This window comes from Struthio camelus, chromosome 5, assembly GCF_040807025.1.
Source record: "Struthio camelus isolate bStrCam1 chromosome 5, bStrCam1.hap1, whole genome shotgun sequence".
In the NCBI taxonomy this organism is placed as follows: Eukaryota; Metazoa; Chordata; class Aves; order Struthioniformes; family Struthionidae; genus Struthio; species Struthio camelus.
This window is the reverse complement of record NC_090946.1, coordinates 71,837,710-71,864,861: the sequence shown is the minus strand read 5'-3', so window position 1 is coordinate 71,864,861 and position 27,152 is coordinate 71,837,710. Positions and strand designations below refer to the sequence as shown.

General features: G+C 38.3%; 1 protein-coding gene across 17 annotated transcripts in view; it reads left to right on the top strand.

Moving 5' to 3' along the window:
* CDC42BPB (CDC42 binding protein kinase beta) overlaps positions 1 to 27,152 on the top strand; it is a 98,144-nt gene that overhangs the window by 59,748 nt on the left and 11,244 nt on the right. For 7 of the 17 annotated variants that reach the window (XR_011141669.1, XR_011141668.1, XM_068947132.1 and 4 more), the window contains exons 9-30: positions 795 to 874; positions 1,903 to 2,069; positions 2,164 to 2,283; positions 4,344 to 4,477; positions 6,271 to 6,513; positions 7,729 to 7,839; positions 8,751 to 8,995; positions 9,171 to 9,276; positions 9,876 to 10,000; positions 11,117 to 11,222; positions 12,845 to 12,993; positions 13,601 to 13,695; positions 13,782 to 13,861; positions 15,227 to 15,277; positions 16,501 to 16,590; positions 17,046 to 17,120; positions 17,543 to 17,648; positions 19,133 to 19,269; positions 19,857 to 19,996; positions 21,518 to 21,599; positions 24,810 to 25,026; positions 25,431 to 25,493. Coding sequence is in view for 15 of the 17 variants with exons in the window: in XM_068947132.1 (XP_068803233.1) it covers positions 795 to 874; positions 1,903 to 2,069; positions 2,164 to 2,283; positions 4,344 to 4,477; positions 6,271 to 6,513; positions 7,729 to 7,839; positions 8,751 to 8,995; positions 9,171 to 9,276; positions 9,876 to 10,000; positions 11,117 to 11,222; positions 12,845 to 12,993; positions 13,601 to 13,695; positions 13,782 to 13,861; positions 15,227 to 15,277; positions 16,501 to 16,590; positions 17,046 to 17,120; positions 17,543 to 17,648; positions 19,133 to 19,269; positions 19,857 to 19,996; positions 21,518 to 21,599; positions 24,810 to 25,026; positions 25,431 to 25,493 (2,722 nt within the window). In the remaining 2 variants the exon portion in view is untranslated. The remainder of the gene's footprint in view (positions 1 to 794; positions 875 to 1,902; positions 2,070 to 2,163; positions 2,284 to 4,343; positions 4,478 to 6,270; positions 6,514 to 7,728; positions 7,840 to 8,750; positions 8,996 to 9,170; positions 9,277 to 9,875; positions 10,001 to 11,116; positions 11,223 to 12,844; positions 12,994 to 13,600; positions 13,696 to 13,781; positions 13,862 to 15,226; positions 15,278 to 16,500; positions 16,591 to 17,045; positions 17,121 to 17,542; positions 17,649 to 19,132; positions 19,270 to 19,856; positions 19,997 to 21,517; positions 21,600 to 24,809; positions 25,027 to 25,430; positions 25,494 to 27,152) is intronic. The other 10 variants (XM_068947135.1, XM_068947127.1, XM_068947134.1 and 7 more) reach the window with 3 other exon arrangements.

Here is a 27,152-nt window from a genome sequence, read left to right as displayed (position 1 = left end):
GAAATGACGTGATTTATTTTAGCATTGAACAACACGGTCAGTCAAAATTAAAACACATTTAGAAGGACAAAAAGTCTCTTTGTAGTTTTCCTTTACAAGGAGCTTGTATTTTCATTTATTCATTATCAGAGGGGAATAAAGTCTCTGGGCATTCCAAAATATACATATATTCTCCATGCAGCTTGTGACTGCAACTGTCCAGTTGAGATGAGCTCACATTGCTACCGCCGCTTCTTCGGTCACTTAAGAATAAGGGGTGGTGGGGAGGGGACGACTTTGGATTTTTTAGTGTTCCCCTCCTCCATTTCTGTCTTGTAGTTTGCAAACTTGTTAGGAAGAGCAGGGGGGTTTGTGCAATTTCTTCATCAGCCTGTATACCAAGAAACGAGGAGCTTTTCACTTGGTTTTTGATTACCTGTCTAACAGTAACTGAAATGGTAAAACAGAAGCATGCATTTTGGTGCCAGGTCACCTTTAATTAGGGACTTGAAGTTTTGGGTTTTCTTTTAATGGTTGCACTGCGCTTTGGACTTGTCGAAATGCTGCCCTTTTAAGTGTTGGTTTGGGAGAAAGGCTCCTAAACTCAAGTCATTATGTTAAGTGACCTAATCTGTAATAAAGTTCCTACAAGGACAATGGAAGGGTATACAGTGAAGAATGACTACCAATCCTGCATTGGTATGCAATAAGAAAAACCTTTCCCTCAGCTGTCTCTCTGACCACTGAGGCTGTCAAAAGCCTTTAGCTCCCTATGGGTTCTCCTTGGGGTTTTCATGCCTGTTGTTTTTATACAGGAAGTGGTGCCACCCAGTTCTCATACAGGCTTTTCTGGATTGCATTTACCATTCGTTGGTTTTACATACACAACTGATAGGTAAGCAAAGTTGTTCTTTAGGCTTGTTTCCCAAATATACCTAATTATAGAAAGTTTCTTTTTCCTAAGTATGTAGAATGGTTGATGTGTATAGATGTACCTCTGGATAAATCATCATCCCCATTTTTACAGTATCTGAACATATTTTGCTCAAGATTTAGATACCTTATGTTTAATATTCCATCTGTTTGAAATGGATGAAACTTACGGGACTAGATACGGCACTTCCAGGCAGGTACAAACTTACTCTTTCTGCATTAAGAGCAGCTCAGAGCGAGTCTCGTCCATGTTCCGTGTCTGCCAGAAACAGTTTGTCCAGGATTAGCAAGTTGCTCCAATGCCCTGCTGATAAGCTAAGGTAGTGTAACTTAGTGCTGCTCTAATGCAGGTTCCTGATTTTCAGGTGCTTATCAACCTGCATAGATACAGTTCACTTTGCCCATCCTTGAAATGGAGGAGAGCTTCCCTCTGACCGCGAAGACCCCTCATGCATATTCTTGTGCCTGTGCTTTTGAGGTTATTTGGCCCTATTTGTTATTCCTTTGTTCCCCTTTGCTGGAGTTTGTTACTCCCCGCAATGTTGCTGGCAGAAAGGGCCCGGTACAGACATCTCGTCCTTTTCAGAATTAGATCATGTAGCTTAACTTAAATCCATCTTTGTCAGCACTTGAAACTAAATTTTATTTTGTGCCTCAGCTCTTTCAGTGTGGCTACACCCTTCCATTTTGCTTACTTGGCTGTCTGGTGGTAGCCTTTAGCATAGCGAAGTTAACGTTTTCAATCATTCAAGCAATTTACAAAGTGAACATAATGTCCTAAATGAAAGTATCTTAATTCTATAGCAGCACGCACAGTATCTAGGGAAAAATAGCTGTATCTACCCTGGCAGTTATCTCAACTGTAACAATTATTGTACTAATTGTTTGTGTAAATTTTGAGGTGTGTATTTGGTGGAATCCCAGGATGTCAGCACTAAAGACTGCCATGAGTATGCATTAAACTGTTTTAACTTATGTATTTGGTTGCAGTTCTTTATCCGATAGAGGCTCTTTAAAGAGTGCAATGCAGTCTGATACTGTAACCAAAGATATGGATGCACAACGTGAGTTAAAGAACAGTTCACAAATAGAAGGTTATGAAAAGAAAATACGGAAATTGGAACAAGAAAAGCAGGATTTGAACAGAAAACTGCAAGGTTTGTGGTATATATTTGTGTGTATTCTTAATTCTGCTCATTAGAAGGAACTGGAACGTAGTTGAACTTTTTTTTCTTCTTTTTTGAATTTAAGAATCTACACTGACAATGCAGAACCTCCAAGGTCCAGTGTGTGTTACAGTAAATACAAATCGTGATAAGGAAATAAAAAAATTAAATGAAGAAATTGAACGGTTGAAGAACAAATTAACAGGTAAGCCTCTAGTATGATTAATTGTAATTAAAGTCATGCAGTTTAATGTCACTAGCAGTAGCAAAATATATATTGTGTTTTTGCAGTGTATTTCTACTGAACAGAAATAACATTCTGGAGTTGCTCAGAAAATGAGGTTTCTGAAGTCGTGCTCAATATTAAGAGGCATTTCAGTTTTTTCAGATAAGCACTTACCTTTTTCTTCCATTTCCTTGTCCTAATAGCATGTACTGGAGTGGCGAGTCTAGAGTACAAGGAATTGGCTACGTGGATTCAATTAGTTTTTTTTTATTATATTCATTTCTGTAAATATCCCAGCAGATCCTGTTCTTTTCATCTCCCTTTTTTGGGGGGATGGATATATTTTTGGAGGGGTTTTATTGGGGGGAGATGTAAGAGAGTGAGGAGAGAGGATTAGTTGCCCTTTAACATAAAGGGGAAGGTAGCTCTTCCCGTGTGTGTGTGTGTGTGTTGTTTTTGTTTTTTGTCTAGTGATACGGTAATTAGGAAGCATTGCAGAAAATCAAGTACTGGCATCTGTCCTGAGAGAAAACTGACTCATCCGTATCACTGAAAACGTGTAGCTTGACAATGCTATTACTTTATCCGTGTGAACCTTCTGTTAGTGCCCACTTTTTATGTGGGAACTGGTGATAAACTAAGTGGCGATTTTGAACGCTAATGACTTTGCTCTGAGAGTTTTTAGTGTCTGTAGTGTACTGTAAGTGAGTTCAGATGCTGAGCTGCCGGTGTCCAAAACCTCCATCTGTTGTACGTCATTCAGGGAATGCTCACCTCTGTTTTTCAGATCAGTCAATGTTTTTTTCCCCACCTCCAAGTTTCTAGTATTCCCTTAATTCATTAGGTTACTTTGTGCATCATGGTCAGTTATTAGCCACAACTTCTTCCCCCCTCTCCCCCCCCCCCACAGTTTGTGAATACGTCCCCTTCTAGGTGGATCTATTGCAGAATCAGCTTTGCTCTGCGAAGCAGATTACCTTTCCAAGAATAACTTCTTGTATGTTCTGGAACTGGGTTTGAGTCAAAATAGTTAGATTATGGTGGTGCTTCTTCAAATGGTTCAGGCTTACCTAACCCTTCAGCCTGTGGTGTGCTGTTAAACGTAAACAGCAGCAGTTTAGTGTGATTTTAAAAAGAAATGGTATTGGCTGATGTAAGATGGGGAAGGATTTTAGCGCAGCTTTGTGCTAAAATGAGAAAAGGAATGATACTCTAGTTACAGCAGTGCTGGGGATCTTTGAATATGTAAGTCCAGTTTCCTCTTTTGCCACAGACGTCAGTGGAACCTCGAGCAAGGCAGTTACCCTATGTAATTTCTTATTTATTTGTTGAAAAGAAGTAATAATTAAAACTAAATGAAGAATGGCAGTTCAGTTTCTTACCAGCTCTAAGACTGAGTGGAACTACCTGAAGTTGGTTAGTCTTTTGTGCTTAAAGGTGGTCATTTCAAATCAAATTTAATTTTGCTTCGAGACTGACAGGAAAACTGCAAGGAGAACATGGTGGCAGGAATGTGGGTAGCTGGGACTCGAGTCTGACTCGTGCAGGACAGTGTTTCCTTCCCAGATTGTAAGCACTTATGTACTCTAGGAAATAGTTCTTTCCTGTCTTGGTGGATGCACTAATGATTGTAGTTTTACGTGTCATATAGCGAAAACTATTTAAAAGTCGAATTACTAGAACTGGAAATCAAATAACTCAAGTTTGATTCTATATTGTCAAGAGCTATATTGTCAAGAGCTATATTGTCTATATTGTCAAGTTGCATTCCTCACAAAACGAAGCCCTATGCTAAGGCTTTTTCAGCTTTTTCACTTCAAAAAATAACTGTCTTTGACAGGAGTGTTTTTTTTTTTTGTTAGTATGTTGAGGAAGTTAAAATTATACAGTCTTCAATGCCCCCAAAGTACCTTAAGCCGTCTAAGACGGTGGCAGTGGGGAACACAGAAATTCATCAGTTGAGTTTCCTAATCAAAGTGATGCTAGTTTGCTTTATATAAATTTGGGACAAGTTACCTTTAGTATTTATTTCTCTACAGATATAAGTAAACTGGAAGGACAGCTTGCAGATGCAGTGGCTTTTCGACAAGAGCATGAAGACTCTATACACAAATTAAAAGGACTGGAAAAGCAGTGCAGAGTACTGCGGCAAGAGAAGGAGGATCTTCATAAGGTGCATACCTTTGAAAATGGCCACTTAAAGTAGTTCTAGAACAGCTTCTTTGCGACTGCAATTTTGGTGTTTAAAATGCTGCTTTTTTTTTTTCTGTACTGAGATGTCACTGAATCTGTTAATTTCATAAGTAATACGGTAGCTTTCCAAAGTGACATGCTTTCTTTTTGGAAGTTGTTAGGAATCTTATTAAAGTGTGTTCTGTTAGATGTGACAAACAGCTTTTAATGCTGCCTTTTTGGTATAATATTTTGAAGACAATGTAAGGTTATACACTGAAGTAGGCAAAGCACACTGCCTTAGCTAGTAGACTGTATAATCAGAAAACTAAATTGGACGTGGTTTGCCCAAGAATATGGATATTAAGTTTGAAACTGGGGGTTTTTTTTTGGGGGGGGGGGGGGAGGGAGTGTGAAGAAAGGGTTTTTTTTAACTGTTTGATTATTCTCAAGGTGTAACAATATACACAGGAGTTAAATTTGCAGATCTGTGACTAGCAATCAGTTCTGTAGAGACTGAAAAGCATATATATGAACGAGTTAATAGAGCTAAGTTGCTGCTCCAGCTTGAGCCCACTTACTCTTTGTAATACCAGAAAAGCTTAATTACTGCTTAAGGCCGAGGATGGCTTAGGTAATTGCTGAGTTTACTTAGTGTTGTGTAAATTACACCTTTGCTCCTTATAAAGTGCTAGTATGTTACTTCAGGTCACCAAAATATTTTACTGTGAAGTAAATAGTGGGTTTGCATATACTACATATCATTTTAAATAATATCAGAGTGCGCCACATGCTTTCAAATAGCTAGCTTTGGAAATGTTTAGTACCCGTACTGCTCATGTGGTGTTAAGATGAACCAAAAATAATCCGTGGGACAAAATCCTTGAGGCATCTATCCGAGAAGGGTATTTTTGATGGTACTTTTAATTTTTGTCCACCAGAATTCAGCAGCCTGTCTTTTGTCTGTAAACCCTTGGCTAAGAGTTATTCATCAACGGTATGACTAGCAGAGCAGCTGATTCTCCTCCTCCTCGTCTGGACGCTTACCCTTTTCAAAGTTACTGAATACTCCTGAATTTCAGTACTAATGGCAGAAATTTTTAATGTCTGTTGGCCACAGGACATTTACTCTGGGGTTTAGTTCTACTTTTTCCATTTTTATTTTCAGTCTCCTATGATTTTATGTAGAACATTCAATTTATATTTTAATCTTGTTAATTTATGTTAATTTATTGCTGTAAAGGAAACAGTTTTTATGGTTTCAATTAAAGTATTAAAGCTTCAGTTATTCTAAGGAATATTCGTCAGAGTTTTTCGAAGGATTTCACAGGACATGTGGCAGCATCTCAGTGCCAGCACAGTATATTTGATGATTCCCCTGACTGTGCAGTCTGCTAAAATATTCTTTTTAAAAAAAAAAATTATTGTGCAAGTATATGGTGGTAAGCTGAAATGAAGTCATTAAGTAGGATAACTTCTGTAGTCGGATTTATAAGAAAGACTTCTGGAATAGCAAAGGTGCTCCTAGAACAGCCATACTAGAAGTGAAAAGTTTGCCTTACAATTTTCTAAAATAACGATGTTCAAGTATATAACAGAGTAACTGCTACCTTGATACATTACTGCAGCTGCTTAGCCAAAAGAAATTTGTGTAAATTAACTTTTAGAAATAGAATTTAGAAGTTATGTGAGATGATTCAGCTTTGAAGTCATGCTTATGTGGGTTCCACTTCCTTTTTTCATGGAAGGAAGATAAGGAGTTCAATTTTTTTTTTTCTTTTTTCTTTTAACCAGCAACTTGTAGAAGCCTCAGAGAGACTAAAGACACAATCCAAAGAACTGAGGGACGCCCATCAACAAAGAAAGATAGCTGTGCAGGAGTCCTCTGAGCTCAGTGAGAGGATGGGAGACTTGCGCTCTCAAAAGCAGAAGCTCTCCCGGCAGCTTCGCGACAAAGAGGAGGAGGTAGAAGTGAGCATGCAGAAAATTGATGCCATGCGACAGGACATCCGTAAATCAGAGAAAATCAGAAAAGAGGTAGCCTGACATAATAGTAACATGTTTCAGTTGCTGCTTATATAGTTTTTCGTATGTGGTTGTGTTAAAAAATCAGGAGCATTAACCTTAATTTACTTTGCCTATGAGAAATTGCCCTGGCAACTCTTCCACATCGTTTTGATGCAGGTCATGAAATAGATCTTGAATTTTTCTCTAAGTGTTTTGTTAATGTATCATGAAATTAACTGAGTTTTCTTTTTTCTTTGTAATCAGTTTGATTTTAATCTGGGGGGAAACAATATTCTTGCTATATGCCGAGCTGCTTAGTTCTTTAGTCATGTTTTGATTGTTTTAGACTCCAAGTCATGGCCAATGTGAAACCCAGGAAACTTAATATCTTTATATGCTTTAGTATTACAGTACTGCCTTTTTTTTTTTAATTTAATTTTTCTCTTCAGTTGGAGAAAGGAATAATAACACAGACTAAATCATTCAGAACACAGTTTGTAAGTTCCTTATCTTGGCCCACAATTCAAAATACCATCCTTCTAAAAACGGTTTTGTTAGTTGAATTTGAATGCAGAAAAACAAATCTTAACTCTTCCTCTCAGGTTTTAAAACAGGGCCACTGTTGCTTGAATTCCAGCAGTTGCCTTAGTTGCCACTAAATTGCCTTTCTGATACACAAGTCTTTTTTTCTGAAGTGGATAAATGCATGATCAAGTTTGTTTTGCTCCATATTTGCAAGATATAAGCTTGTGGCTAAATGTACGGTCAAGTCTATTTTGTTCCGAATTTGCAAGGTACACAGAAGCATTTTACAATTATTGTGTTCAAATATCAGGATTTTTAAGCAGCCTTACTAGGTATTGATGGTGAGACACGGAGCTGACCTGTAAACATGGGAGGCTGACTTGCTTCCAAAATAGCAATGACTTCCTAGTGCCATTTCTTTCTCTTATGCTGAAAAGAAGCTGTGCAGTTGTCGCTGAGCAGCCCTGGCATAGTTTACATGGATACAAAAACTCACCTGGTAGTAGTGCTGCATGATACAGATTAATGCCTGGAATACTATAGACAAAATATTATCATGACATTCTGAGATAATAGTTATAGTGGGGTAATGAATTTAGAAATAAGGAGAAAACTATTTTTATCAAAGGCTCTCAACCTGGTCCCTGTGGAGGAGGAGAAAGAAATGATACAGGTAGCGCTGTCTTGTGTCGAAATGACTTAAAATTACTGTGATTGTAGTTGGAAGCCCGGCTGGAAGAAGTTGCAGCAGAAGCATCAAAAGAACGCAAGCTTCGTGAGCACAGTGAGGTCTTCTCCAAACAGCTGGAAAATGAACTGGAAGCTCTAAAGGTTACATGTATTTTTAAAAATTTTTACTCATAACACAGCACCTGCAATAATTTTGCTTATTCAAATGTTGATACTTGTGGGACATTTAAGAACTCGAGCATTACTGGAAACATGACCTAGCCTGTTCAGATTTATTTACTTTTTTGCTGGAAATGCTTTAATATCCTGGAGATTGTGGACACTACTGTCTTGAAAATTGCCAGTTTATATTAAATCCTAAGCATCTGTTAAACTCAGATGGTCCAAATTTGGTATTTCTGCAACCCACTTGAACTGCTTTTTAGGGACATGTAAGCATGACCTACTGGAGCAAGTCCATCAAAGGGCCACTAAGATTATTAAGGGACTAGAGCACCTCTCATATGAGAAAAGACTGAGAGAGCTGGGACTGTTCAGCCTGGAAAAGGGAATCTTATCAGTGAGTGTAAATATCGGAAGGAAGGAGTAAAGAGGATGGGGCCATACTCTTTCCAGTGGTGCCCAATGACAGGATATTCTGGCTGAATCGAAGGAAAAACTTTTTGTGCTGTCAAGGTGACTGAGCACTGCAGCAGGTTGCTCAGAGAGGTTGTGAAGTGTCCACCCTTGGACACTTAGAATCTAGTCTTAGAATCTAGGCTTAGAATCTGTCTGAACACAGTCCTGGGCAGCCTAGTCTAGGTGACCCTGCTTAAGCAGGAGGGTTTGACTTGAATGATCTCTAAAGATCCCTTCCAACCTCAACCGTTCTGTGACCCTGTGAAGCAGAGCAGTCACTCATGGGGCTAAATGCTTGGAGACAGGCACCTTTTAACTTACGCAGCCCCCAAATAAAATTTGTCCACAGTGCTGCCGGTTGCACAGTTCCGCTTTTATATAACGTTCCAAAATATAAAAATCATAGTTTCTTCCTGATTTCTTTTCCTCCTCAGGTGAAGCAGGGAGGCCGGGCAGCAGGTGTCACACTAGAACATCAGCAGGAGCTTTCCAAAATGAAGTCTGAGCTGGAGAAGAAAATCTTATTTTACGAAGAGGAGTTGGTCCGACGAGAAGCATCACATGTCTTGGAAGTAAAAAATGTAAAAAAAGAAGTACACGATTCAGAGAGCCATCAGCTTGCACTGCAGAAAGAGATCATGATATTAAAGGATAAACTAGAGAAAGCAAAACGAGAGAGGTAAGTTTTTTGAGCAGGACTGATTAATTACAGATTTCTTTATTGCGTTGCTTATGTGACAGTGCCGGATGGTGTTTCACCTCAGTTCTATTTAGTCCTTTTTTTAAAATCCCAGTTTAAAAGTTTAGCAGTATTGCAGTATAAGTGTTTTCTACTTTTCTATCCTTCTCCTTAGGCACAGTGAGATGGAGGAAGCAGTAGGAACAATGAAAGAGAAATACGAACGTGAAAAATCTATGCTCTTGGAAGATAACAAAAAGCTAACAACAGAAAATGAGAGGGTAATTATTTTAGGAAACACTTTTAAGCAAAACAGTTCTTATTTTGTTACCTTCTAAAATATTCTAATATTGCAATAGTCTGCACATTGATTAGAACAGAACCTGTAAATGTTCGGGCAGTGTCTGACTAAAACAGATACAATTTTGGCCATATAAATGTCAAAGATCTGTCTTAATCTGTCACTTAAATAGTGACAGTAGCCTCTGTATACTACTCTTTGTGGAATTCATTCCCACAACTCAGAGAGCATCACTCTCTGATTTCTTCATGAAGGCTACACAAAGGGAGAAGCATTTACAAAGGCTGACTGCCTTCTTGGTTGCCTACAGTTAAGCTTCATTGCTCACAATGGCCTCTACGCTTACCTTTTCTTTTCTTCTGTTTTGGATTATTTTGTGTGAAGTACTCTACTACGCTCAGAAGCCAGTCTCCACCTGCACAAAAATGACCATCTTCCAGTTCTTTGGCTGATGTGTTAGAACGTCTACATAGTCCAGAGTCATCTTGTTTGTTCAGATTCTATACATGTGTATGCATGCACATATGAAAAAAGTCTGAAGCTGACATAAGCTACAGGTGAAATTAATCTTTTTTTCAGCTTTGCTCCTTTGTGGATAAGTTAACAGCACAGAACAGGCAACTAGAAGATGAGCTCCAAGACCTAGCAGCAAAGAAGGAGTCTGTTGCTCACTGGGAAGCTCAGATTGCAGAAATTATTCAATGGTATGTGCTGTTTAAAGGCCACTTCCGATTTTGGAAGTATTGACTGTGCTTTTTTATGTACAGTAGCCAGGCCCTTTGTATGATCCAGGCCTGGATCAACGAGAGTACAGCATTCCGTGTTGGTAATCTGTCCCTCTTTTGTTTTGTAGTAGAGCTGAGTAGTAAGAAAATTAAAATTGTCAAGTACTATTGTCAGATACTAAATGAAATTGTCAGATACTATTAAGTAGCTGACAATTTGTTAAGTTTTGGTGTCAAATTGCATCACACTTTGCATCAAAGTGATAATTAGATCACCCAATTTCTTCTGGAATATTTTGATAAAATCATTCAGGGAAGGTGGTCATGATTTACAAGGTGCATGTTAAAATATAGAATCTCATTAGCTCTTCTGCCGGCAGCCCCCAGAGAGATCTTGTTTTTCTTCCCTGATACTTATTCCCATCTACCCAAAGACAAGCACTTGCACTTAAGCACTTGCACTTAACTCACGGGTCAGTCCTTCGTTCTGTCGTCTGTTAAGTTAGTGAGCGATGTGCAAGTATTTTCAGTGCGCGAGATACTTGGTCACCTATATATATTTACTTTTTGAAATTCTTCTGCTGGCTGAAGTTGAATGCTACTCCAGGGTGGGCCTTGAAGAGCAGTCGTTTTTAATGAAACGAATTTTTAGTTGCTGGCCAGTATTTATACCTGAAAACGCCTTTCAGCTAGTGAAGGGGTTGGGGGGCGGGGAGAAGGGATTCATAAGGTGTGCCTGCCTGCCCTTACAGATGTTACAGAAGGGCTTGAAGGTGGCCTCTACAAGAATTGAGCAAGCGATATGCAGATCGGACTCCAAATAGCAGTGAAGTTCTGCAGAATTCTCATTGATGACTGAAGGGAAGCTTCAGTTTCCCTAGCAACTACCACAGCGAAGAGCGTGAGAGAGAAGAAAGATGTAAAGAAGGCAATCTAGACTGTATTCAGAGTTCTGTCCCGGGGGCAGTTTTACCTGCTCTTTCACCTCTTTACATCCGTAAACACAGTGCAGACACTCTGATATTGGGTGGTAAAGTATATGGTGCTATGAGTCATAAAAGTAACAAGTAACTGTTTTTTGTAATTGCACAATAGGGTAAGTGATGAGAAAGATGCTCGTGGCTATCTCCAAGCATTAGCTTCCAAGATGACAGAAGAACTAGAATCATTGAGAAGTTCCAGTCTGGGGTCAAGAACACTGGTAAGTAAAGAGCAAGCATTCATCCTGTTTGGGAGATTTCTAAACAACTAAATTTTTGGTTCCAGCTATTTCCTTATCCATCTCTGTTCATGTGGAGGGCGAGGGGGAAGATACCATGTGAGCAATCAGAACTCTCTTCTAGTAAAGCCTCTGCTTTTCTAATAACTTTCTAGTTTTATGAGTTGCTTATGAAATCCACTTGGGTCACCTCACCAGAATTTAGTAATTCCGAGGGGGGCTTGTTTCTTACTGATATCCGTCATCACAAACTGCTTTTAAACAGTGTGGAGCAGAAGAAACAATAAATCGAACCCTTAAAGGGGAGTATGGAAATACATCTAACCTGGTGAGGTGAGATGTAAGTGAATAATTGCCGTTACAGTGAGACAACAAAGAAGTTTTCTTTTGTGGTCAAATACTGGCTGGCCGGTATCGTTACCAACCAGTAACACACTGAGATCATGTTGTGTTTTTATGTACCTGCAGAACCAAGAGACCCAGTGACGTAGTTTTTCCTATGTAGGCAGTAAAATGATTTCCCAAACGTTCTGTCAAATGAAAGAGAGGTGAAGCCCTCACCGAAGTGCACAGGCAAAAATGCTGTTTTGTCGTGGCAGGTACTAAATACCTGCTTAAGGAAGGGAAGAACCATTTGCAGCCACATGCAGAAGCCGGTATCCTTAGCAATGCTGGGCAGTGCAGTTGAAGTGTCACACAGTCAATCTGTGGTTGGTTTATATGAGCAAAAAGTTACTCATCCTTTCTGAATCTGTGAATACTGGAAAACAAGGGAAAATTATGATTTCTTATGAGTTGCCCTTTGGCCATAACACCCTTCATAAAGGAAGGGCCTAACCTGTCAGGAGGTATGATAGGAGGAAGGATCAGATCAAATGCAGTTGGCATTTTCCTCTTAGCTGTTACCAGAATAAGGGATGCTGTCCGTTCTTTACAAATGCAGCTGCTTTTGTAACTTCAGCAGAACCTGGTCTAAGGTAATTATTTCTCAACATAAGAAATGGTTGTCATTTTCATGAGAATGCAGTTTGCAGGCTCATGCCTGACTAGAGAGATATCTATCAGGGAACAGTCCACAGTGTGGATGTAGTCCACACAGGAAGATGCTTGGAAAAGCTTAAAAATTTAGCCGGAGGGATGGGGGCGAGTTTCATAGCGTATGCTGAAGCGTAGTGTCTGCTACATAGCAAGAGTAAGAATTGTTTAGGTAAACACTCTAGGTATCTCAGGTATTTCAAAACCCAGACTATTTCTTTCATGTTTTTGCCACTGTCAGTGTTGACATGTTTTATATTAAATGCTTGCAAGAATGAAGCTAGCCATTTTCACTGGATTCTGTCAGTTTGACTTTCGTACTCATTGTTAAAGCATTTCGATTTCAAGCATGTTGTGCTGGTGGTTTGACCGTTATAAAAATTGCTCGTTTCCTCACTTACATGAAATGAAGTCTGTCTATCAGTTGATTTCCATGTAGCAGGATTAGGGTCTATCATTAATTAAAAGAGCCTTCTCTTAAGCAGTGTGAAAGCTATTTTATGTCTTTGAACAACGTTAGAAATATCTTTAGATAGCTGATATTAATATTCAGTAACTCACTGCAACAGGATCCACTTTGGAAAGTACGACGCAGTCAGAAGTTGGATATGTCAGCTAGGCTGGAATTACAATCTGCCCTTGATGCAGAAATTCGTGCCAAACAACTAGTTCAAGAAGAACTACGAAAAGTTAAAGATGCAAACATATCTTTCGAAAGGTAATAAGGGCTTTGGTTCTGTTAAGGTTTTAATGAGCTGCTTTAAACTGCATGTAAGAATAGTAACAACTTAACAGCTTCTTTAAAATTACCCCCTTGTGCCAGGGAAATTGGACTTTCTGGACTCGCCAGAAAGATTCCATTCAACAGACTGCGCATTTCTTTCTTAAGTTCAATTGAGGACTTTAGGAATTTCTTGAAGTAAACATTACATTGCTGTGAATGGCTTGATAACAGGATAAGGTTTTTATACACCTGGGGAAAAAATAGCATAAGAGCCCATTCAGAGCGAATTCAATACCTTTTCTTAGTCTAAGCTGGAGAATGGATATATTCTTGGGAAGAAAAGACCAAGGTACAATTAGAATAATTTTGTCTGGCAAATACCTGCAATGATAGCAGGAGTTTTAAGGGCAGTTTTCACTATCAGGCCCAGCAGCGAGATGCCTGTTCATGGGAAAAATAAAATTAATCAGACTAAAATAAAAAAATCTTCAGGGGGTGGGGGAGAAGCATTATTCAGAACTCTGAGACATGGGAGCAGAAAGGAACACCAGGTACTTTGAGCTATTTCAGGTCCCATTTTGATCACGTTTTATTGTCTCAGTAAATTAAAGGAATCAGAAGCAAAAAACAGGGAACTATTGGAAGAAATGGAAGATCTGAAGAAAAAGCTGGAGGAAAAATACAGAACTGATACAGGTAATTAAGATTACTGTGTTTTAACAGAATTCTGATAGCGCCTGTGATGTTGCCTTTTAGCTAAACAAGCCTATTTTGATTTTTAGGTCTCAAACTTCCAGACTTTCAAGATTCCATTTTTGAATATTTCAACACCTCTCCTCTTGCACGTGATCTGACTTTCAGAGTGAGTTGTTACATAAAATAACTACAAAAATGTGACAGTTGAATTCTATTTTTATTACTTAAGAGTAACACTTAGCCCCTATATGGTAAATTTAGATCTGGCCTATGTAAAATATGGAAGTCAAATTAGTATGACAGTGCATTGACTTGGATGTCCAGTAGATGTCAGGTTGCTTAGCATTTTGTAGAGAAGCTTGCACTTTTGGGAAATATTCTCAAAAGCTCGTTTTAATTATTTCTTGTTCTAGTTTGTTTGTTTAGGTTAATCTCAACTCCTTGACAGAATAGTGTATATTTCAGCTTTTTTGAAAGGGATATCACACCCTATTACAAGTGATGGATTAAATGCTTTGCAGTTGGAACATACCGGTTAATATAAGAGAAAGTTATCATAAAGTTCATAGTGTTTAAACAGAGATGTAAAAATGTTGGCTCTAGATCTTAATGGAGTGGTTAGAGTAGAAGGAACTGGGAAGAGAATCAGAGGACCCACAGATGTTGGGATAGTAATTTTTATCATGACACGCCCTCTGATCCTTAGAAAACTAATTATTCAAATCATGGCTCCAAGTGGGTGTTTCATGTAGAAAAGTTTGTACATCCCCTGAGGAAGCAGCTGTTAAATGCAGCATTGAATTACATTTCCTTACTTCATGAACTCTTGATCCTTAAGGAGTTTGGGGGATTTTTTTTTTTTTTTTTTTTTTTTTGCAGAGCAAATAGAACAGTTTAGGATAAAACCAAGAACTGAAAATGGAAGGAACAATCTGCTACATTTATGGAACTAAATTAAACTGGCTCAGATTCTTACCTCATTGATCTGCTTAGATTTTATATCTCAAAAATGTTCTTCCTGTATTTTTTCAAATTGTTACTGTTGTCAAAAAGTAAAAACGTGGGCCTGCTATGATATTTGCCTAGGCGTATCATGCGTACGTGCTGCTTCCAGGCACAAAATGTCCGTACTGACTTTTCTGCTGAAGCTGCGAGATGTGCTATATTGGAGTGGGAGGAAGAGAGAGAAGCGTGAAAACAGTAACATGTTAGACTATCAAGTCCATAACCAATCAGGATTCCATTCTGCAGATCGGGCAGTAAATATATATTGTCACTATAGGAACGTAGGTGGTTTTCTGATGAACTACATTAAAATTCCTGATACTGAACTTAATGACTTCCATTAACAATTTGTTTTACATATACTTACAAAGATAGTCCCTGTCATCTGCTTTGGGTTAATTTCGTCTGTGTAAATACCATTCGGCCATAGAAACGTTTTATTTAGCTAGCCTACTAATATTCCATCTGAAGTTTTCCTGTGGGTGATAAGTGATCATTTTTATCCCTCATATCCATTACAACAAAGGATTCTGTTTCTTCTTCGTCTACATCTTCTCTGCTAGCCTTTTGGGAAGAAGTAAGTTCTTGCTGGTAGTTTTGTCTACTTTTTTTTTCGTTGTGACCTGTCATAGTAAAAATGGCCTCTAAAACTAGTAAACGTTTTGCTTCCTTAACTTTTCCATAACTTAACCTACCAAATAGCACTAGCTTAGTTTTCTTTTTTTAATACCTCTTTGCAGGCTTATTACTTTGTATTTTGACTCTGTATTATGGCTAAAGCTGAATCATGTTCATCATTTTTAAATGGTTCATATTACATAATGGTATAATTTGATTTTTGTCAGTGGCCCGGCTTTACCAATCAATTTATAACAAAAATAACAAATGTCTGAATATATTTAGTGAGCTAACTGAACTGAGCCATTTTCCTGTCTAAACAGGCTGGGAAGTGGATGATTCATTACTCGTTGCCTTTAGAGCTAATTACATCATTTATGTGAAGCCTAATCTGATGTTTGTTAATCATGATTTTCATGATGTCCTCAGAGTACAGTAATAGCGTATCCTGGATCCACACCCAGCTTCTTTAGCTCTGGAATTGTAGCATACTTCCCCCTTGTGCTGACAATTAGTAGATGCTAATGTAAGTGTGAAACGAATAGAAGGCTTGTAATGGGTGTTTGTCCTACGTTTTTCTGTAGAATAGAAGACGATATGATTAAATAGACGTGATTATTTTAATGATAAAGGTTGTAATAGAATTGGCAACCATTTTTAAACGACTTTTAATTTAAAAAAGACCGCGTAGTATCATTTTGAGAATTTTTCCTGTGGCTGAATTGGTGGCTGCTCTGGTCTAGAAAAATCCTAGCGTAGTAAATTATTACCATGAGAAATAAGCTGTTTTAGGGAGTAATTGCCAAGCTTCTCAGACAGCATTCCATACCTGCATGCGAGAGGTTAGAGACAGTCTTGCTGGGAAAAGAAGGCTGTTACAGCATTTATGCTGCCTCCTACTAGCTTTTGTATTCCAGTACTTCCAGCTCTAGAGTTTTTCCAACAGGCAGCAAGGTTTGTTTTGAGGAAGGGGTTTGTTTTTCTTCTTTTTTTTTTTTTTTTTGAGTGTTAAGAATTTAGCTGTAAGTGGTGTACTACATACAGAAACCAGCATTGTTTTTATTTTTTTTTCCGTGAGTTAATAATTGTAACTACCTTGAAATTTATTCCATTTTGTTGGCATGAGAACATTTCATCAGATCTGTGATATCTAATCTAACTTCTTTACTGTCACTTTTTCAGACCAGTTCTATTAGTGAGCAGGAAGCACAGGGTCCCAAATCAGAAGTTTCGCCATCTACTTCGGTTATACCTGCAGAGCAGCAACAAGAAGTAAGGCAGCTGTTATTTTATCCTGAAGAGTAATTAACTATAAAGTCTCTGTATATCTGGGTCATTATAAATACATATTGCAGCATTCATTATGAAGAGGCAGGATTGAATGTTGCTTATTTGTAATGTGTCAGTGTTAATTGCACCTGCTTTTGAGGACAGTTGCAAACGAAACCTTTTCCCTGGCTCTGTGTATGTTGATGTTTCTCATTTTCCTACGTTTTCTGTATTGCTGCTTGTCTGTTAGTGTGCAGGCTTTCCTGTGAGTGCTTTAAAATACCATCTCTTTTTTTTTTTTAATCAAATTAAATCAGAACGGCAATGTTTACAGTTAAATTTTTAATAATTTTCAAAAAAGAAAAAGGGGAGTTGGGAACCGATAAGCTTTGCCACCCCAATTATAAAACAAATTCTTGAAGCCTCGTTTTGCTCAATTACAGTTTTTTGTGATTCAGGAACCAATTCGGCTTCAGAGGATGCCTGCTGCTCCTTCCCCCACCATTCAGTCCATTTCTCTAGCTGTACCAAAGGTAGGGGGACTGTGCTAACCTTATTTTGAAGATCTAAGGAAAGCTACTATCATTTATAGATTAGCCATCCATGTTTGTTCTTGTCCTGTTTGGGTTTGTCACGTGTTGCTTGTTTGTTAGGTGTGTGTTTTTAATCAGATATTTCCAAATGCAAGTTTTGATGGGTGTTGATTTGTCAGAAGGATCAGCAGAAAAAATATTTGGTGGTATGTTTGGATTTGAGTGTCTTCTGCAAATGGAAATAAAAGATGTTACTTTTGTCTTGCAGTGCTTTCTACAAGCTGCAATTAATTAAAAGAAGCCCAGATTTCATAATGTACACTCTAATATATTAGAGGGACATTGAGGGGGAGGTGCTTCTATTACCTAAATAAGAAACTGAAAAATTTTTGTTTTGTTTTTATCCTGAACGTGTTTTTCAGCCTAAAGCTCACCAGCTCAATATCAAGTCATTTACAAGCCCTACTCAGTGTAGTCATTGCACCTCTCTTATGGTGGGATTAGTTCGACAAGGTTATGCCTGTGACGGTGAGTCCGTTAACTTTTTTGTTTTCAGCAGTCTGCAGTTCCCCCTAAAAAATGCCCCAAAACATTAATATATTTTAAGGCAATCATTTCTTTGGTCAGGAAAATAGGGAGGTGGCTACCACTGAATGGTTCTCCTTTCTTTTGCATCATCAGACTTTTAAAGTGAACGCATGAATTTAAGCTCTCATGGTCCTTTCATACCACTGATTCTACTACCATTAGTGTGATAACAGTCAGAGCTGAGGAGGGGCGGGTTTCTATGTGTCTAATGGTGCCTAAGAGACTGCAGGGAAAGCTCTGGTAACATATCAGTCTGAAGCTGTGTATTTGTTGCTAACCTGATTGTGAACTCTTTGCACTGGGGAGAGCGTTTGCTAAGTTGTTTAGCTTTTAGCCTGCCTTCCTGTCTGTTAGTTTTATTTAAAAGGATTTCTCTGATGCATGTGTCACTACTGAACTGCAAGTAAGAGTATGTGGAGATATTTTGCTTTAAAAATACTTACCCGTGCCTTGATTAGATGCATGATCTCAGAAGTATTCCACAAATCTATTCAAAATGCTACGGTATAAGTAATCTTCTTGTATCTCTGTGCCCAGCTTAGTTCTTGCTAGTAGCACCCTCTTCACTGACACCATCAACATCATGTCCGGATTGCATCTTCTGCCCTTCAGGGCTGTGTTCCTGGTGGGGTTATGCCCTGGAGCACTTACTGCTCTGCCAGCGCTTGCCCTGGGGCTCCATTTTGTCTCGTGTTGCTGACAGTCCTGAACTTTGTTTTGCGTCTTTTCCTGCAAGTTTGAAACGGTCTTTTTTGCCTTAGCTCACCTCTGAACTTGAATCTTCTTTACTTATGTTTTTTGATTAAGTACTGCATCGTGAATTTTCCCATTTGCCTTTCTAATCCAGATTTTGATAGCTACAGAACAAATTAGAATCACATTGACTTAAGAACAGAGATGACTCCAGCAGAACAAAACTTTCATCGTGTTCCACTCCCAATCACTCATTTTCCCCACTTCCTTCTCTTCTTAGTACTGGTGACTACAATAAAATAGAGTGGTGCCCAGCCTGCGTTTCTGGAGGCCTGTGGAACTGGCTATATGCTGTGGCTTTTCCCTGTTCTGTGACCTGTGTGTCTTGATTTGCACAGTCCCAATAATTAGGATGCCTCCTGAAAGAGGTGAATTTATTATGTGGTTGTGGGGAGCACCTACAGTGCTTTGTGTTTAACTCCCAGTTCTCCTGCTGGGAGCAGACCGTGGCTGCAAGAACAAGCCAGGCAGTCTGCTCTGGGCTACCCCCTCCCCGGCTATCTCGTGTAATATATAGGTGTGTGCATTCCTTTAGCGTAGTGGGCTGTTAAAAAATCTGACCAGCGATTTCAGCATAATTAATTAATGTGCCGCTTTTGAGAGTACATTAATTTCCTGTTGTGATTGACTCATATATGCATTTCACAGTGGATTTTCTCTTTTATATTTAGTGTGTTCATTTGCATGCCATGTTTCCTGCAAGGATAGTGCTCCTCAAGTCTGTCCTATACCCCCTGAGCAAGCCAAAAGGCCTCTTGGAGTAGATGTGCAAAGAGGAATAGGAACTGCCTATAAAGGTTATGTCAAGGTAATAGTCTTTTGCTCTTGGACAAGAAAATAACGCTAAACTTCACGTACAGTTACACAGTTTGGAAGCTGTCAGTATGTTTCAGCATCTCATAAACTTGTGCTAAAGCCTTAAGGCTTTTGTGCCGTCTGTGTAACGTGTTTAGCACTTGTCACTTTAGATGTGCAAGAAGCAGTAGGTTTTACTAGAAGAGTCAAAGACTTGGTATTGGTGAAATGTCCACAAGCACCAGAAAAAACTTGCTTTAAGGAGGAATTTCTATCGTAGTTGATATAAACGTAATAGAAAAGGTAAACTGTCCTACTATTTTAGCGTTTGTGGACTATATAGACCAAACTGTTTATCATAATAAAACTTTATTTATTAAACTGAAACAGAACAGATGAACTTAAGGGAGGAAAAACAACTGCTTGGTTTCTTGATTTATTTATTTATTTATTTTCCCCCACCTCCCCACTTAGTTTTGAAGGGCAAGTAAAATGTATTCTAATTCCATTAATCTAAATATGAGCTTTTCTAAACGTCCCCGCTTTCTGTGTCTGCTATGTGTGTTTACATATAATAAGCAATCAGTTATTTACCCACAGGTTCCAAAGCCTACAGGCGTTAAGAAAGGGTGGCAGAGAGCTTATGCAGTTGTTTGTGACTGTAAACTCTTCTTATATGACGTGCCTGAAGGAAAATCCACCCAGCCTGGAGTTGTTGCAAGTCAGGTCTTGGATCTCAGGTTCGTATTGTTATGATAGAGTAGAAATCCTCTGTACTTTTTATTTAACAAGAATGTTTATTCATGGTCACACAAGCAACTTTTGGATCTTAAGAGCTCTGTTCTGAGAAGACTTGTGCGTTCTGAATATGGACTTCAACTAAGTTGAGGCTGAAAGAATTGGCACAGAAATAAGTCACTTCAGTGAAAGTGATTATAGTATTAGCACGCTCCTTCCTAGAATTCCATATGCCCACATGGAAAAGAGAGAAACTTTGGAAGACTGATCTTCCCCCTGCGCTCTGAGCAAAACAGTGAGTCGCACATCACACCACAGCCAGTAATTTCAAGAACATTACAAGAAAGTAGGTAGTCTTCAGGAAAGCACCAACTAATTTGCAGTGTGACTCTGACCCTCTTTCCTCAGGGAAGTCAACTTTTTCATACTGAACCTTAGCACTGAAGACTCTCTACAAAAGTCCAATACTCATATTCATCAGAGTAACCAAGAATTTTTCTTCCAATTTACTGAAATGTCAAGAAGTGTAATACCTGATAATGTTACAAAATCTTCTGTCTCTGTTCAATATAAAGTTTGCATTTACAAGCACCTTGATTTATATTTCTTCTGAACACTATTGCCATGGGGTTGCAACAATACTGCTGCTCTGTTCCCAGTTATTCTCTGAGAGCTGACACTGATGGTTCTCTTTGACGTGCTGGCAGCAAAAACAGAAATATGGATGTATTGAAAATAACAGTGTTCATATCAGTAAAGCAACTCGGCCAGATATTATGCTAACTGTCCCACGCTTTATCTGCTGACTGTAGCTGCCTCTTTGAGTCTGTTTTCTGAGGATTCTTAGATGTTTTAATAGACGTTAACCACAACAGCTATGAATTCTAGTGCGGGCAAGTTTTAGGCATTACTGTCATCTTTGCACTAAAATTGACAATTATGGTGATCAGCTTGGTCAAATGCAGTTAAAAAGGCTTGTGTAGACAAGCCCTCTGGGGTGGAGCACTGTGAAATGCAAAAGTTATTCTGATGCCTGTTTATTCTACTGTAATAGAGAATAAAATCTAGCCATTTTGAAAACCCTTATTTGAATCCCACAAACTATAATTCTGTTGCCAACAGCTTTTTATGTGATTTGTCTTTTTTTCCAAAGGCCCCTTTCTTGCTACACATTGAGGTATGAATTATTCATTTCTAATGTGTCTGCTGGGCTGGAAGAGCAATTTTCTTGCTGCTAATTGTAGAATACGTGTGGTCAACAAACCAAAAACTACACAAAGGCAGCCCACTTGACTTCAGGTGGACTGAGTTACATGTACTGAATGTTGTAGAATCATAACTAAAGCTTGAGCTCTTTGGGTCAAGAACAGTTCCTAGTATAATAAAGCAGTGATCCCAGTTGTGACCTCTGTGCAGTGTTACGAGGTTGCAGCCTGTTGAAGCAGTTGCGATATCAATTAGATTTTTGTTTAATTTTTTTTGTGTGCGCGAGTATATAATTCTGTTGTTCTCTTTCTTGCTAGAGATGAAGATTTTTGTGTGAGCTCGGTCCTGGCATCAGATGTAATACATGCAACTCGTAAAGATGTTCCTTGTATATTCAGGGTATGGCTATCAATTCATTCTTAAAGAAAATACAAGTTAAATACCAGTGTTCTGCTTTCATTATGAAGTATGTTATCCATGTATAATGTTTATTGTATTAAGCACACCTCATCTGTTCTCATTGCAGAGGTATTAGAATTTATAAGGGGTGCTGAAATGTGTAGAACAACGATACAGTACTCAGAGTTTTAAAGAACAAAGTTCACCTTCTTTGTCTGCTTTGTTGTATATAACACTTGACTGCTTTCTCTTTTTCTCCCTCTCCATTTTGTTAAAATTCAGTTGCATTAGTATAGTCTTGTCCCCTCTTCCGCAAGGATTACTGGGTCCTGGATTTTGTTTTGGTTTTAGAGGACTTAGCTTTGGGGACTAATACTGTAACCCAGATTGTGCTTTCTGGCTTTAACTTGCCGTGTATTGTCTTGTATTAAAAAAAGAAACTTGAAATTTCAGTTCCCTTCATTTAATATTAAATATACTAGAGAAATATTACAAATGAGAGAAAATAATTACCTCAGTTATAAGCTCGTCCTTAGTGTGTGTTCTATCTAAATGCTCTACTCTTCGGTTTTAAACAACAGGCACTTCTTTTCTAGGTTTTAAGTGAATTATTTTTAAGCTGTAATTTTAAAAATATTAAAAAGTACATTGATAACCAATAACTATAATCCCTTACATTTGAGTACAGAAACTCTCACTGTTTTCAGCTGCATCTCTGATCCCTCAGTCATTTGGTCCTTTAGGGTTTTTGTAAGGAAATGTCTTGGCTACTTGATGCTTCTGTGGCTTTGCTAGCTATTTTGTGGGAATATTTTCTGCAGTGGATTTTCATCCTTTCAGTTTACTACTGCTTCTATTTCCTTTTTCTTCTTACTGGTTTCTAAAAGTATTTTTTTATTCACATCTGCCTGCCTGCTTCTCAAATTAGTGAATATTGCATGCTATAAGGAAAGGACTTCTGAGGACAGAAGATGGGCTATGCAGAATGGTGGTTGATTTGTTTTAAGATTAAGGCATCCATACAGTATAGCCTGCCTGACTTGGTGCTCTCGTTTCTGCCTGCCCTTTTTAGCTGAAAGGGCAAAGGGCATCTCGCTAAGAAAGAAACTTCAGTCAAACAGCCTTCATATAAAAATACTTGTGTGAATGGACATGATAAATGTCTCCACAGTTTGATCAGATTAACCCACACTAAGGATATTTGAATTAACTAAGGACCTGGTGTGTAATCTCATCTGTTTAGATGCCCTGTTGACAGGCACCAGAGAAGATACTGCTAATGGTGTATCTCTTTTCTCAGTTTTATGTCCTCTTCTAAAGAAGGAATTCCTACAACTGGAAACCAGTGACATCTGATGCAAGAGAATCTATTTTCTTAATTAAATTTAATTCACTCTGAACATCATGTCTCCTAAGTTTGTGTCTCACTGACATAATGTCATAGAATAACATATACCCAACAGTTAAGAACAGTTTAAATCATCTGTATAAAAGACATGATCCTTTGGCCCACCAAAGACAGATCTTCATTGTTTTGGATCTTCTGCTATCGAAAGCCAACACCAGAATGTTGCCAAACACTAAGATATTGCCACCTCTGACCCTCCATGAAATCAAGAAAAGAACGAACGTGTCTCAAACTCCAACATCTCTACTTGGTAACCAATTGTTAAAGCTAGATGTTAGGCTGTCCTAACATCCAGACACTGTGCAGTCTAAGTGCCTCCATAGATAAATTTTTTACTTATGTAATAGTTGGTGTCTCTAGTTGAGGTCCTTCCGTAAGTTAGCAGCTTGAGTTGAAAAGACTTGAGTTTCATAACAAATACTAGATTTTTGCATGATGAGTAATGCCTATGTATATTGCGACCTTCTTCTCCCATTTTTCAGATTGGACTGCCTAAAAGATGCCACTGTGAGAAGATTGGGGAGTATTACGTGGCAGTACTTAAGAGAAAGCTGTAGCTGAAGTCTTTTTCTTTTTTCTTTTTTTTCCCAAGTGTAGAAGTATTGTCCATTTTGCCTACAGCCATCTTTAAAATGTTGATATTCAGTTACAGTTCAGCACATGTACAAAGTTTGCAGAGTAATACAAGCTACGAACAAGTGCAAGCCTGTCAATGCTTTTTCTACTGCGCTACTTCTGTCTGTCTTCTGGATTTCTGTCTTTCACATCCCATTATCCCAGTTATTTGCAGATTTTTTTCTTTAAGGTGAATGGTCTTGCTTAATTTGCTCTGGCAGGAAGTGTATGTTCCCTAACCATGTCATCCATGTTTATAGGGATTTTTACTTATGCAGGCATGTAGGCTGAAGGTGTTTTATTCCGTGCATGAATAGTTATAGCCTTCAGTTTTGCACTGCTGCTTTTTTTCTGATTAACTGCTGTTGTTTTAAAAATCTGTTTTGAGGCCTGATACTGGTTGATGTCCTGTTTGTTTGTGCCTGAAAGCAGTTTCCATGATGTCTTCACACAGGACACAAATTAATTTTGAGAATTAATGAGCACACACGGTGACCAACAGATAGTTCCTGGATACTTTTCCTATTCTGAATGCATCTGGCTTAGAGATCTACTGGATGATTTCCCTGAAAATTAGATGAAGCGATTGTGGTTTTGACTTAGGAAAGGGCTCGAAGAATGGAATAATTCACTCTCAAAAGGTTGTTTTCCTCCCAAGCTTTTAACGCAGATATGAATTGCTCTTCTCTCTGGACATGTATTTTGAGAACTAAGCAGCAAAATCAAAGTCTAGAACAGGTTGTAGCAGTATGGTTACATTTAAATGCATCTGACTCAGAAAGCATGTATTTCATTTTCAGTAAGTTATTAAAAATTATGACAGAGAGAGTTCAGGACAAATTATTGCATGCTACTAAAATTCTAATTGAGAGCAGGAAGTAGCCTTCTACTGGCATGTATTAAAATGGTAATTGTAGGAAAGGAATGTAGCATTCCTTACCCATATTTTAGGATTCAGAACGATTAAGCAAGACTGAATATTTTTAAACGAAAACACTGAAGCTTGTGCATTTTTTCCAAGTACTGTGGCCATATTAGGTGTGTGCTGTGTTTCATACCATTTATGTGCGTTACAACATTGTTTAAAAAAAGTGCACTTTACTTTCAACAGCTCTGTAAAGCATATCGTATTGATGACAGTAGACTTTTGTCACTAGATATTAATTTTGCTTTCTCTCTGTTAAAAGGTGACAGCTTCTCTCTTAGGTTTGCCTTCCAAGTCTTGTTCTCTGCTGATCCTGACAGAAAATGAGAATGAAAAGAGAAAGTGGGTTGGAATTCTAGAAGGGTTGCAATCTATCCTGCACAAAAACAGGCTGAAAAACCAGGTTGTGCATATTCCACAAGAAGCCTATGACAGTACGCTGCCTCTTATTAAAGCAAGTTTAGCTGCTGCTATTGTAGGTATGTTTATTTTAACTTTTATGAAGTACATGTGAATTGCTGGAGCTTTTAGGTGGGCATCTGTATTGAAAGCACTGATGCCTTGAAATAACTTTCTTAGGGTTAAATACCCTCATATGAATTTAATAGTGGAGAAATTGCCAATTGTGCATTAACACTCAAGTTTCTTCATCCACTCGTAATAAATAGTTTAGTTAATTAACAGATTGTTTTAGCAAAACAGTATATATTCTATATAGCACGCTTTTGAAAGGTAGACTGCATAAACTTAAGCAAAACTGATTTTCTGTTCGATTACCTTTTTTGTCCAGAAATTTTCTACCTGTTCAAAGGAAATGGTTTGTTTTAAAGGTAACATTAAACACGACTGAATTAATAGTTTTTTTTTCTCCTTCCTTGTTTAGATCGAGATAGAATAGCAATTGGTTCAGAAGAAGGACTGTATGTGATAGAGGTGACCCGTGACGGTAAGTTAGGGCATAATGTATGCAGTAATTACATACTGGATAATGAGCACTGTAACTTTTAGTGCTGTTTGAATATAGGTGATACAACAGCCCTTCATGTACAGTGCGTACTAAGCACTCAATTGATGAGAGGGAAAAGTGAATGTGAGATATAAACACTAATTTGGTCATTATCATGATATTCAGTTGACTGAAATTAAAAGGCCAAGTTACAGGGCAAATTTGACACATTCTCATCTTAACTGTGTTTCCACAGCATAGACCAAAATGCTTCAGTACTCAGAGCACACACTGCAGCAGTTGATGCTCAGTGAATAGTCAGGCACTTAATAAACAGAATTTGAATTGAGTGAGAAAACTGGTGGTACTTTGACATGGAAACCTACTTGTACCAGCCTGCACTATCAGAGGACTTAAACCAGCATGAATTAGAAGTTAGGTGGATAGCACAGAACACAAGATTGTAAGACTTTCGGTTAAAGCTGCTTGGTATTGTCATCTGTTTCTCCCAGCTGTTAGAAGTTTGACAGCCACTTGCACTCTGTTTCAGACTTGATATCTAGAGCAAGAGGTCATGAGCCCTTAATATTGGCTTGCTTGCCTTTCCTTTATCTCTCTCCTTCCCTGTCCTGTGTTTTCTCCTCAGCTTGCTCTTTTCCTTATTTTTAATACATGCTGCCCTCAGCTTTGGGAGGAGTGGGATTGCTTTAGACTGTTTTTTTTCTGAAGACTTACTGTGTCCATTGCAGAAATTCACACAGAATGTGCTCCAGGTGCCACAGGGAGGTGATCACAGCAGGCATATCTATCACTGTTGGATTGCGTTATCACCCATCGTGGGGGATAAGGGAAGCGTTTTGCCCTTTGGCATGATATACCAAGTGTAAATACAAATAGCAGTGGGAGACATGCCTTGGTATGGTGGGGAAAGCACCCCACGGAGGCTAAGAGGACGACTAACAAATGAACATGGTGATGTTCTTGTGACAATTGATTCCAACAAAATGCAATCTTAAGCAAAGAAAAGCAAAAAAACAAGTCTAGTTAATTTTGCAATCCGCTTCTGTAGCAAAATAAGATACTCTTAAGTAGCATCTTTCTTCACTAAAGAGTGAACAGACTAGTTGAGTGAAACTGAATTTATAGAAGTAATGTATTTCTAGGAAGTGATGCAGATAAAAAAAATTAGTCTGCTTTTCTGCTATCCTTTCCTAAGTTACCATTAGGAAATACTAGTGTTGCCTCTCTTTTTGCCAAAGGTAGCCAAAGATACCTTGTGAAATCTGTGCTTTCTTGTAATTCCTGAGCTGCTCTAAATTTAGAGGACACTAAATCCTACTCTTTATGGCGTAAGAGCTAACAGCCTTTGCTAGCTAATAAGTTTGTTTCTAGCAAAATACTTCGTGTTTTCTTCACCTGTATTCATAGCCTCTAAGCTTAGGTTCTTCTGTTGTCTTTTAACCATCTGGGCTTTAGGGATGTTGAGGTCAGTGGTACAGATTTGTAAAATTAATAGATGCCTGGGTCACTTTGCCAACTTTGGATAAATTACTTTGACAGTCTCCTGAAAAACCCCTTCAATGTCTGCTTTTAATCATTGTAATTCAGAGTTCAAAAATGATATGTCCTTAAATTTGGATTTGGTGGAAGTATGTAAAT